General features: G+C 37.4%; 1 protein-coding gene across 1 annotated transcript in view; it reads right to left on the bottom strand.

Annotated features, from left to right (window-relative positions):
• The window catches only part of WDPCP (WD repeat containing planar cell polarity effector), a gene marked incomplete at both ends in the record, with an annotated part of 97,948 nt that overhangs the window by 34,751 nt on the left and 49,667 nt on the right, over positions 1–13,530 (bottom strand). The window contains 1 exon segment of the mRNA XM_080341501.1: positions 5,038–5,101. Coding sequence (XP_080197627.1) covers positions 5,038–5,101 — 64 coding nt within the window.

The raw sequence follows: 13,530 nt of genomic DNA on the forward strand, positions 1-13,530 counted from the left end.
CTTAAGCTAGAGTTGAAAATAAGAGAGCTGAATTGCAATGCTTTTTACTGTGTGGTAACTTCGGAGATGAAAACCACCTGTACTATATACCGCACAATCTGTGGGAGAATATATTCCTGCTGACAAATTACAGCCTCATTGCCCATGATTTTGGCCCTTGAAGTGAAGTTCCACCATTGACCATTAATAGGGAGACAATTAATTCCCTTCTTGTCTGGCCTCATGGCCACAGAAAGCTCTGTGCATGAACTGAGACAGATGAAAGGAGGGGAAACTCAGAACAGTTGGCAAAGTTCTTTCTTCCCCACTTCTTTGCTGAAGATGCCAATTGGTATCCACAGATTTAAGTTATTCCTGGCCATTGTTCTGCACTCTATCTGCATGCAGTGATTTAAAGGAAAAAGAAGTGTTTGCTGGCAATATTGACCTCTGCATACCATAAAAGTGACTATACTCTCAATCATGCAGAAGATTTCAGGTGAAACTGTCCTCAGTGTGAATTTACTGTCACTTTCATCAACTTGACAGAAACTTCTGCAGGAAAAAGTGCACTTACTTTAGAATGAGAAGCTGGATGAAAAAAGTGAGAGTAATAGTGTTAAGACTGGAGAAAAAGATGCTGCTTTTATTATACGCTTATTTTTCTTGGGAAAAAAAAAAAAAGTAAAACGAAAGTAAGAAGCAGACTGAGAATACTAGGGAAACTGGATCTGATTATGCAGGAGAGTCTGCTACTGACTTGCAGAATCCCAATAGTCTGGAGGAGTCGACAATATTTTCTAATTAGAAACACAGGTGTGACTTAAAAAACGTGCAAGTGTCTTGGGGCAAAGTAAGGAGTTACGAACTTGTTGCGAACTCTGTACTTCCTCTCTTTGTAGGTCTGACATGGTTGTCAGGAGAAAAGGGCCTGAGTAGCAAGGTATGATTTCTATGAAGATTAAACAGTAGATATTGTCAGCTTATTTAGATAACAATAGAAAACCTAAGGGCTCTGGAACAAGTCTGAGCTTACAAAGATTTGAATGTATAGGCAGATTGTGTTCACTAGGTTAGAATACATTCTGACTATGTTTAATTACTATATTTTTGTAGTTTAAACTATGAGAAGTATTCTGTATTTCAGTGCAATTTTAAGTAATAAATTTGGGAGGAGATGGAAACAACTACAGTAAAATGACAAAGTTCTTTCAGTTAAAAAGTTGTTCATGCTGTGTGTATCAAAACACCTGTTACTTTCAGATCCTGTTTTTGGCCATGTTCTCTGTTTTGAGTAAAGAATTGTAGAGGTGCTATATGCTCATCGCTAACTAACAGAGGCTTTGTATGAAATAAAGATACAGCCATCAGCTGGTAAGCTTTCTTCATGGCTCCTCCAGTTGCTGCCATAAAGATTTTTTTCAGAACAGTGGCTCATCTCTGTCTCTAAACAACCTTTAGAAAGAAAAGATTACAAATACAAACACTGCTAATGAGACAACTTCAGATAAAATTTAGGTGTTCCTCATTCCAATAAGCCAGGAAAATTGTATTTTTCTTAAAATTTATAAATCTCTGAGTAGAATAAAACTAGAAAAATGAAAGAGGAAGAAGAAATACTTGATTACAGGGTGCCTTAAACAGTGACAGAAAAAGAAGTTAAATTAGCTGAACATTAATTACAGATTTTTTTTTTCCACACAACTATCTAATAATTTATCAGTTCAAAGATCATGTCCCTCTCAAAAACAATTGTGACAATAAAAACAATTTCCAGCTGCTTATCAGGAGTTTGCTGAAAGGGCTCTATTTTATCATTTAACAGTTTGATTAGTTTCTGGACTACTTCCTTTTTACCCTCACCTTTGTGACTCACAGAGCTGGCCCTGGGTGAGCAGAAGTCATTTGAAACACTGATGTGCATTTGTCTATAGGATATTTCTGGGCAACATTCCAACATTTCTTCGAAACATGCACTTTCCTCATCAGTGTATCACCCAAGATCTGACAGTTTTATTAAAGTGTCTTTTCCTTGCAATTTTTGCTACCTTTGGTACGGGGGATGGCCTTTTGAATTTTCAGCAGCTGAGAGCTAGAGCAAACTACAAAAGGATTTCAAGCTAACAACCCTGCTATTGCTTGATCTTTTCTGTCACAGATTGGATCAGTCACTGTCCAATAAATGTAGCTGTTGTTCATGATATTATGTCCTTTTCAGCTTTATTTTTTTATTGAACTTTGTAGGAGATGATAATAATTGATGGACTTAGACGTGACGTGAGGGTAAATCTTATGGGGAGACACAGAAGTGTCTGCGTGTCTTTTTATGGCATCATACTAGTGACGCTATACCTATATGACTAACTTTTAAGCCCCCCCCTCTTTTTTTCTTTTTCATTTTTATGAAAGAAATTAGCCCTTAGGTAGCATTCTATCAAACCTCTTCGCAATCTCATAGCAAATAACAGGAATGATGCACAGCACCATTTAATTAAAAAGATGCTCACGATAAATTCTCCAAGACACAGGACATGCAGAAGTCTCAGAAGATGGTATTCAACACTTGGGTCCTCCCCAGCCTCTGTTAGACCTGACTCTCTCTACACTTTATTTCTTTTTTTTTCCCTTCTGTGTTGCCCTTTAATAAATAGCTTTTTTTCTTACTCATTTTGCTTATGTCTTCAGATATCTTTCTTTAGTCTACCATTTCTTCTTGAAATCCCACTAAATTAACAGGGAATACAGTGGATTGACTCCATCTGAGGTTTCATAAACAGATTTGGTTGGGCTATAAAAAACCAGTACAAATAATTGATCTATATATTAGTTATTCATACTGCACATTATTATAGATGCTTTAAATATAGGTAAAGTCAAGTTGGATCTTTTTAATTGCATTTTGACCTATATAAACAATATACACATATTATTTGATGTTATGCAGAAGTAAAGGATGCAACAACCTTGCTTAGCAAAAGTATTGTTATACTAGCACCTAGAAGGACTAGAAGCTTTCAGGGAACAAGTTATCTAATTTTCACACAGTATTTAGTGCAATGAAGCCCAATTCCCTAGAGATTACTGCAGCATAAATAAATAATTTTTATGAGCTATGCACCTTTATACTTCTTGAGTCCTGTACTTAGTAGTCTTGCAGCAGTATCATTGTTAGCTTATTGTAAAGTTTGTTCATTAGTACCTCACTTAGGTGATGAATTAACAAAAGGACATTTCCCCAGAGGAGGCAGAGAGTTAACAGAGGATTTGAAGAGGCAGGCATGTGTGCTGCTTGTTGCATAATTTAGGGGAAACTATGAGGAAACTCGAAGGTAATGCAAGCAGAACAAGGCCAATGTAGAACTGGTTTTGATCTCACAGTAACATAAGTCAGGAGGAACTATGTGAAAATATATATTTATGTTTAAGAGCATTGGTAAGATGGGAAATGGAGAGTAGGTGTTGAGAGAGGAAAGGGAAAACAACGAAGAGTAGGAAAGCATGGAGCTAATTTCTCTGTGAACATTGAAACTCCTCTTGAAGGAAGTTGGAGAACCTTTTGTTGAGAGAAGGACACGTAGGGCCAGGTACTGACAGTCTCTCCCTCTTGTTAGCAGCTTTGCACCCATCTCTTGACCCAACATTAGTGTTCCCCACTCTGGGACAGAGGTGTTCCCTCAGCCTTGCTGCCAGCGGAGGGAAGATAAAAAGATCACGTGGGAAATCCTCTCAGTCATATGAGAGAGGGTCCTTGAGATGACAGGCCAAATGCTGGGTCATTTGTTCTGCCAGAATGGCTGAAATTACTCAGGGAGAATTTATTACCTGTATGGTGGGAGAGCCCTCAACAAAAAGTTGTAACCCACTGCTGATGTGTGACAGTCTGAATCTTACATGTGGCTGAGCAGTGCTTAGCTTGATCAGGTGTACAATTTGTATTGAAGAAATTACATCCAATAAAAAGAGAAAAGGAAAAAGATGAGATAAAAAGAGGAAAAATTGAGGAGAGTAAACATAAAGCGTATAATAAATTTCCTAAAAGTCTGACATTTCCATCACGTTCTTTTGATGCATACTTAGAAAAGTTTATCACAGTATTCACATCTTTCTAATTAGATGGAACAAGCCAGATGATTAGAGCCGTGAAAAAAACATCAAAAGGTTCACACAACTTTTTATATAATTAGAAGGGAATTTTCATAACCCATAAAAGCAGGATTTAATTGTGTAATTTAACATACAATTTAAATATCAAGATCAAACTAGCAGGGCAAGTGACTTAATGGGATAAATGATATTAACATCTAGTGTCAAAGCTTAATTTAAACAACAGAATGTCTTCATTATGCAAAAGAGTCAAGCAGATGAATTTTTCAAAGGGCCTTTTTTTTCAACAAGCCCCTTTCCTATTGTTTCTTTGAAAACAATGAAATCAGCTGTGGAGCAGCAACATGCTGAGAGACTAGGAAAGCACGATTGGCTTTGTCTATCTGACCTCACTGTGACATTGTGGTGCAAGATCTTAAAAAACAAGAGCCTCCTGCAGAGCTCACACAGAGGACCTTTTAAGAGCTGGTTAATTTTACTTTTGTAGCTAATTAAACGGGAGGGAGCAGAGAGTGCATGAAATGTAAAAACCCTTGGGTTGATGCTAGTGAGTTTTGTTGTTCTAAAAGTACCTGTAGAAGCGTTCATAATTTGTCACTTTTCTCAAAACCCTACGAGACAAACTAAGAGCATTCAGGATTCCCAGGATATGGCCAGCTTTTGTGTCCAGGACTCAGCAGTTGTATTTCTTAAAGGAACGGATTAGAAACATATAAGCTTATTAGAGTGAAAGATGACATTGTCCCAGATTAGGACAGATGAAGAAGGGGAAAGTTCGAAAACATATACTCTACTCCTATTGATGAGTTTTGTGATGGTGAAGGTCAATCCAGGTAGAATAGTTCTGTCTTCAGTCTATGTCTAAGACTGCAAATGACACGGATCCATTTTAATGCGCACAAAAGCTGACAACTAACATACTGACAACAGGGTCTGTCTCCAGAAGTCACTCACCATGAAAAGGTCCCGAGCACCTATGTCAACAGCTAGCAGAAATGCCTTTTCAAATCTCTGATATCTGCAAGAAAAATGAAACAAGTCACTCGCTGAAGACAATTTAAGAGCTGCATCAAATTTTGTTGTTTGTCCATAATGGGCAGACGAAGTTCTTCAAGGATGCATCAAATTTTGTTGTTTGTCCATAATGGGCAGATGAAGTTCTCCAATTCTCATCAAAAATGATGCCAAAGCTTTACTGGGGAAACTTGATATGCTCATACTCGGATTGCAGAAATACGAGGTAGGACAGTGACTAACCTTAACCTTCATCAGCATTAAAAAACTTCAGCAAGCGTTATGTTCAATGCTGAGTCCCATCAGATCTAGTTGAATCTGAAGGTACTGTAGAGCATAACAAACTGATCCTTTGAAAGATTCCAGTCACAACACAAATAGTTGTTACCTCAATAAAATTGGTATGAACCTCAAAACCCCCTACAGAAATAACTAATCCCAAATCTCACAGGACTTCAGAGGTCCTTGTAGAAGCTTGCACTGGGTCTTGTCCTCACAGACTCCCTCAGTGCAGCTCTCTGAGGCATGCTGAAGTCATTAATCCCCAGGGACTGAGAAAGGGGGTGATGCTGCTTTGACCCCTAACTCCCTCAGCCCAGCCTTAGCACAGACTGCCAGAACTCCTGAGAGCTTTCTGAAGATCCGTCATGAAGAAGATTGTATCAGTGAGGTAAAACAACTGGAAAAAGGGCAAGATCCATGAGCAAAAATTACCTCTAAATGTACTCTAGAAGGCATTGAGTATCGCCTAGAGATGCTGTAGAGTAGGAAGGGAGCAGCGTGGATGTAGAACTTCACCTTTACCATTAACCCAGGAGGGTTGTATCATGTCAGACTGAGACCACTGCTTTGGTGGGTTGAGGGCTTGCTGAACAACGGGTCCTTCCACTTGTAATGACACGAACTGCCACTTTCTTCCTACCCAGAGACCACACACCATCTCCTGGCAATTACAGCAAATACCTACATGGGATGGAGATATCGTGGGAGGCTGTGTATATCCTCTTGTTTGCAATCTTTAGGCTATCTACAGAAGCAGGAGGAAACAAGCCACCCATCAGAAGCTTCCTGGGAATATATACCACATTGCATGAGCAAACACTGATCACACTGGCAAATTCTGCCCTAGACTAATGCCTCTCATACCAGGAATTATCACTATATGACAATTTCTCTGTACTGTGAGAAAGTGACTCTATCTGCACACATTTTCTTCAACTGCACATTTTAAACTGTTTAAAAATCTGTACAAAATTGGATTTGGTGACATTATTTTTGTATATGCAAAACAAAAAACCACCCCAATTTTATTTCAGTTGTGAAATAAACAATTCTATATAGAATGATTTATATATTTTCCCATTACTGGTAAAGTCTGTTCCTTTTCATCTGTCAACAATTTCAACAATAGATCGGTTGCAGTTGCTTGAAGTTTGGAAGGAGATGGCTTCTTTGCTCCAATGGGGAAGAAGCAGCCTGTGTAGTTTGTGTTTGCCCAATGAATATTGTCAGACAGCATCAGATGACGCCAGTATTTATACAGTCATGTACCTTGAGGGTATTTTAGGGAACAGCGAGCAACGCTGCAGCTCTTCCTCAGGCCCGTGTGAAGATGGAGTAAACACGGGAATCCTCCTTCCCCTTGGGTGGGCGAAGGAGTCCCATATGATGTATTAACACCACACTGGGATTCCTGTTTCTGGCCAAAGCCTCAGAGGTTTTCTGCCTCCCTCTGGCTGCAGCCTTGTTGCTCTCTTCCCCTGTGCACAGCAGATTGCAAGACAGAGCCAGTGAAGACTTTTCCTCAAGGAATAACACTCGCAACAAGAAGGCGTAAGATGTTAGCTTAAGCAGAAAAGGAAATGCACTCTCCAGGTGAAGTTTTTAAGAGCTAGAGTGGGGAGTCCTTTCCTCCTTTAGGGAGGAAATCTAATCTCCCTACTGTGTCTTCCAAGCACTAATTTGCAGCCCTCCTCACAGAACCTGTTTAAGGGAGGGGAAGAGATGAATTAAGGTTAACCTCTTGATCACTGGGGAACAGGCAGTGCACCATTGTTTTATCATGCACATCTACGTATCTGAAGCTTTTTGACATGCTTTCTATGGAGGATTTTCAATTAAAATACATTGTGTTGCAGTGCTGCTTCTGAAGCTATGCTTTAGTTAAGACAAATAAGCACATGTTAAAATATGTGTCTCTTGAATAGCTATCACATATATCTTTTTCCGTCACATTTTTCTTTTCAGTTAGGGATTAAATATACATTCTTAGTACTTAGAGGGGAAATTTGAAACCTAACAGAAACCATCTATCCGACTAGCTAAAAAGAATGTCTGCATCATGATTTCGTTCTTCCAAAGTTATAACTATACAGACTATTTGAATGACATTTGCTCTAGTCAAGGCAAAAATGCCTGCAATCAAAAATTGTAAAGTAACTTTTCCCTTTGATTGACCTGCAGAATGGAATCACGGCCTTAAAGCTGTCAGTTTTTTGCTGTTTCACAAAGATTTCATTTTTTTTCTCTTTAATCAACATACATACATCAGTCTAATTATGGGCCCTGTTCACAAAACTGTGAAGTTAGCTTATTATTTTCAGATCTGTACTGTGAGGAAAAAGGGAGAAAAAAAGACTATCCAAGAAATGCTCTTCACAAACTAAGAAAGCTGGAAATAACAGTCAGAGATACTTAAGAAATTATTATAAGTTGAATTGCTTTAAAATAAGGTGGAGGTTTCAAACAAAGGTGACAAGTTTGCATTACTTAGGCAAACAACATTAAATCAGTAAAGAATGCCTAGGTTTATTTAAACTAGCTTTACAGAAGATCCTTGTTATTTTGTCTCTTTGACATGAAAGTTGTATTATTTTCATTCTACAGGAACAATTAGAGAGTCTTGTAGAGCATGAGACCGACCTCAAGCTAATAATGCCTGATTTATAAGCAAGTTTTGTCATGCGAAGATCTCTTGCTATTGCTAGCACACTTCGCTTACAGTTTATCGGCTCCTCAAACAAACAAAAAAGACCCCAATCAAAACACCCTCCTCTTTGTTCTTGTGCTACAATTACCAAGTACAATATTTGCTTTCTAAAATGGCATCTACAGGGTACTGGTCTTGAAGAGAACATCTTCCCCCTCCTCCTCCCACCTTGTTCCTTATTGCTTACTTCACAATAACTCCAGCAATCGAGACTTATACGTCTCTTGAAAAAGAGAGATAAGGAAATCTGCCTGTGAACCATGAAGTTCAGCACTTGTTTGGTCAAAGTGATAGCCAACAGAAATATGACCTTCAAGATTAAAACTCTCAAACTTTGATTAACTATATAGGACAGATAGCAAAACATTTCCCTGTGAGCTGTTTAGGACATACAATATTAAGTTCAAATTCCTATATAATAAAATAATAATCTTATTATATGCACTTATGCAACTTTTCTATGTATCCTACAAAAATTTAAAAAGATGGCTGTTAGTATGTCTATTTTATGAACAAAGAGACAAAGGGGAAATGTGAGTGGCATAACAAGGGTCATATGGGTCAAAAATGGTCAAGGCAGACAAGAATATGGACCTGCCTTCCATGGTGGAATAGCAGCCCTGCTGCCCGCTTCTATTTTGAGAACGTGACTTAACAGAAAAGATGCCAGGAAAGCATTTTATTTTAAAATAAAGTATGTAAGTAATAAAAAACCATAAGGTTATCTATTAAATTCAGAGAGGCTATTTTTTTCACTGCAATAAATAAAAATATAATTAAATGCCAAGGGTTTCCTGGATGTTCATAAATAAGGTGATTTTAAATACTGTAGATGAAAACCACGTGCACAGATTGGGGCCTCGGGAGAAGGGAAAAAAAAGTCTCTTCAGTTTCATGAGAGGTTCTACAAATTTATCAAAAGCCAGAATTTTGGCTTCTGTATCCACAACACTTAAATTGACTGTCATCACTTAAAGACAGAGATACATTTTTCATGCAGGTCAACTTGCAAATATTTGTAATATTTATCCATAAAATTAAAACATGTCATAAGAAGTCCAGAATCCAGGAAAAAAAATCCTGTGGAGGGAGGAAGAAGGGAAGGGAGAGAGAGCGCATGCAAGCAAGAGAGAAATACAGTGCAGAAAAGATGGAAACATTTCTTTAGGGACTAGTTACAACCAACAAGTCTTCTTAGACATGCCCATTGACCATGTAAGCATATTCCTTGTGCTGGGCTGATAAAGGAGTGCTGCAGCAGTTTTTTTCCTTGTCTTCAATAAGGGTAACAGAGCTGTGGCACAAATAATATCTATAAGGCAATCCTTTTTAATGGAAGAATTTTCAGAGTCTTCCTCATCTCACAGTCCAATTAAGGGTGATATGCATTCAAAAAGTGAATATTAAATATGCACTGAGCAAACAGAACAGGAAAAAATGAATATTGAAATAATTTACATGTAATCAAACTACACTGAAATTAAGTTTTAATTGTTCAGTATTCTGTGATGCCTATGCAGATTTTCAAGTATTCAGAATATCAATCAAGTGTTTACTTACATCAAGCAATTGTATTTAAGCATACAAAACAAATGATGAAAATATGTTCAATCAGCTACAGCTCCCAAATTTACTGCTGGGTTTACATGATCACTTTTAATTCAGTTATTTTATTTAATATTTCAATTTAATAACTCATTCTTTCATTCAATTTCTAGGCATCTTGCCCATTTCTTAAACACAATAATAATAATTATTCATAAAAGGAGCTGTTTCCCGTAAGTTCTCATATCAGCAATTTTTTGAACAGAAATGGTTTTCATGCTTTTATTTTCCTAAAAAAATATTAATATCTGCAATATTTTCCTTTTAAATTAGACAATATTAAAATAAAGAACAACATCTGCAAAATGACTCTGCACCCCATTTCAATGGAATTTTGAGCCAGAATAATTACAGATCATCAGGTTAGAGAATGTAAAAAGTGTGTGGCTAAGTGATAATTGTTGATTTAAATGGGGACAGACTGCTTTTTGACCAACTGTTGAACATAACACGACTCATTTAGACAGGTAGCTGTATTTCAGAATACAGCTTCAGAGCCCATTTAGAAAACCTTATATATTTCACATGAAAAATATTTTAAAGTAACATTTCAGTAAATTCTGAATACTTAGATTACTATCTAACCTTTTATACATAAAACATAGTATTAGTCAAAGACTTATATCCTGCATTTCATAGCGAATGCTGAAATACTGGCACTTTACTTAAGAGTTCCTGAAGAGGAATAAATACACCAAGATCTTACATTTCATTAAAAAAACCAAAACGCTTTAAACAAAAGTCAACCAAAAACTGGTAACATTTTACTCTAATGAGTTCTGTAGTGCACCCTATTTTAAATAAGATAGTTGCAGAGAAAATCAGACCACTGAATGCAGCCTGAAGACCAGGAACTCTCCAAAGAAACTGTCTTTCCCTCTCTCACCAGACTGTAAATTTGTGTTTCAGAATGTCATGATTTGGGAGACTCAGTCTCAAAATTTTTGAATTTACTTCATCATCTCTTATTATCTGTTTGGACAATGAACTGTCTGGAAAACAGACTATCCCTGGTACTACTGATCTTCTTTGGCAAAAATGAATTATTTGCTGGGTATTAGTTAGTTACTACTGTAGCTAGGCTATTTCAACACCAATGTATGTGCAAAGGTATACCAAAAGTTCCACATATCGCAATCAGAAATTCAAACCATAACCGCTGTTTTTAAAAGAAAATACTCTGTAAGCAGCAAAGGGTACTGTTGATTAGTTTCCTATGCTTTCTCCTACACAGACCTCGGCACAGTAACTCCACCCATTCCCTCTCAAAATATGCTCCAGACAATATACCACCCTTGTCCCACCAGGGCGTACTCAGCTCCCTCCCAACAATGGTTTGAGCAAGAGGCAATGTAGGCTGTATTTGGTGTTAAGCAGTGCATGTCTCGATTGGCAGAACATACATACCTGCTGAACTTTCACTGTAGCTTTTTGGGATGGACATAACCTCCTGAATCCTATTGAACCCTATTTCGTATTGGATTTTCACAAAACCGGCAGGCACTTGCTTATTTCTGAGACTTCTACCCTCTGTAAACTTGGCTGAGATTCATCAATGACTCTTTAAGTTAGCAGGGAATTTATGGAAAATCAATGGATGAATTGGTAAGTTATGACCTCTGAGATGCTAGCGGTATTATTTCATCAACCTCATGCTGTTATGCTACTATTTTTTAAATTATGGGCTCTTTTGAACAGGATGCTCAAACCTCTGAGGGGATGTCCACAACCTTGTTGTCTTGTTGCTTTCTCCTGTACTGACGAAGAGAAAGTGCTGCACAGCACACCAAAGGCTAATGGAGAAACAGCCACTGGCTCTATATGTATGTGAGTGAAGGGGATAATCTTCTAAATTGTATTTTACATGCAGAAGCTCTAAAGGTTGTACAGGTATAATCTGTACTTCCCTTCAGGCCCAAATTTAGCAAAGCATTATTGTATGGGTTTACGACCTATAATTTTCTATGGGCCCTAAATATGGGCATGTTAAGTGAAGTGCTGGATTTGGGCCCCAAGTGACTTGTTTAAAAAGAAATCCCTTATGGAACCTTTCGAAGGTCCTACAAAAATAGGTCTCAAGTAAAAGTTAGTGAATAACCATAAGAAAATTTGAAATGGGCACAAATATCTCAAGCCACCCAAAATCTCTGTTACTTGAACTATTATATACTGTCAAATGATGTATCTCTGAACTAAAATAAGTCCATCTATAACTTTATAGATTGTTGGGTGCAGAATCGAATGCCTTTCACTTCAAAGGGTACCCTCTGGTATGAAGCAAGAAAACAAACAAACAAAACAAATTAAAAAAACAGGAGGAAAGAGAAAGCTAATAAGGGAAGCCAGACAGTATGTCTCCCTGGCCAGAGAAAGCCCTTGAGGGATGTAACTGGCTGCGAATCTTGAAGACGTTCCCCCTTACTTCATCCCCCCACCCCAAAACAAATCTTACCATGTGATTCCTGTCTTCTAGGATGATACTCTGCTCTAGGAAACCTAAATGTATTAATGCGTTATATAGGCTCTATGTTGAACATACATTCTTCTTCTCAGAATAGACTTTCTGTGTTCAAAGAAAAGCTGTTGAGGCATTTTTTGAATGAAGTAGTTCAGGAAGAAGGCATCATTTAAACTTTTAAAACACATGTTTAATAAGAAATAGTCTAGATGTACAAATATTCTAGAAAAGGTAGTAGTTGTAGCTATAAAAAAGGTACGCCATTTATTTGTTGACCTTTGCTCAATTAACTATAAAATAGCACTAATTTAAAACTATAGAGTTGTCTTATGTCTAAAAAAAAGAAATATTAGTTAATAGATTCTGATTCTGTGAACAGTTATGCCACACATTTCCCATGTGATGTTGGTCAATCTTGTTTGGCCACTGAAGAGGATGACTGTTGGGTGCAACAGCAACATTCTCCTACTGTGCAGCATAATTCTTTAATGTCTGTCAAGAGCTCTGAAATTTTCAATAGTAGGTGCTACAAAAGTCTGGGGAACTGCAATTTATCACAATTATAAATTATTATTATAGAAATTTTAAAAATAATGGTTTATTTTTAAACTAGATTCAGTCTTTTCTTGTAGTGTGTACTTCCTTTGTATTTCCCACACTCTGTATTTCCTTTTTTATACCCATTTTCCTTCAAGATAATATATTTTGTTGCCATAGCAATATTTACCTACCTTGCAATTTTACCATAGTGGCTTTCCTTCAGGTTTCCTTAAGCTGCAACTAACACTCACCCAGCCAAAACAGCCTCCCCCACCTCCCAAACCTCTCAATTCCCCCAACCCCTTACTACTCAGTAACTTCTCAACAGTCTATCTTTATCTTTAAATGCAGACACACTCCAACATACTCTTCCAAAGTACTCTGGGCTAAAAATAGATGTTAATTAAAAATATTGATAAGAGCCAGTGACACCTGTTGTTTCACATTTATTTTACTCAACCCTGTCTGCTAATTCCTAGCTTTTATTGCATTAATTTGCTTCACTTTTCTTCTTTTCCAGCTTTACTCCTCTTACTCTGGTGATCATGTAAACTTAACAGCATGTCTTGAAAGCTGGATTTTATTGACTGAACATATCAGCATGTCTACACACTGAAGGCAGCTCTGTAACAGAGGCCCAGTATCATTGCGATGTTTAAGGATGAGTTGCTGCCTCTATAATAAATCCCTATTGTATATGTGTACTATTTTTGCAATTTCAAACTGCAGCAGATGGAAATTTGGTACTGAAGTTAAGACAAACAGGCCTTTTTCTTCCTCAACTTTCCAGAAGGTACAGGGCCAATTCTCCCTCATGCCTGACATTGTATAAGATGTGGGT

Source organism: Nesoenas mayeri, assembly GCF_963082525.1.
Source record: "Nesoenas mayeri genome assembly, chromosome: 3".
NCBI lineage: Eukaryota > Metazoa > Chordata > Aves > Columbiformes > Columbidae > Nesoenas > Nesoenas mayeri.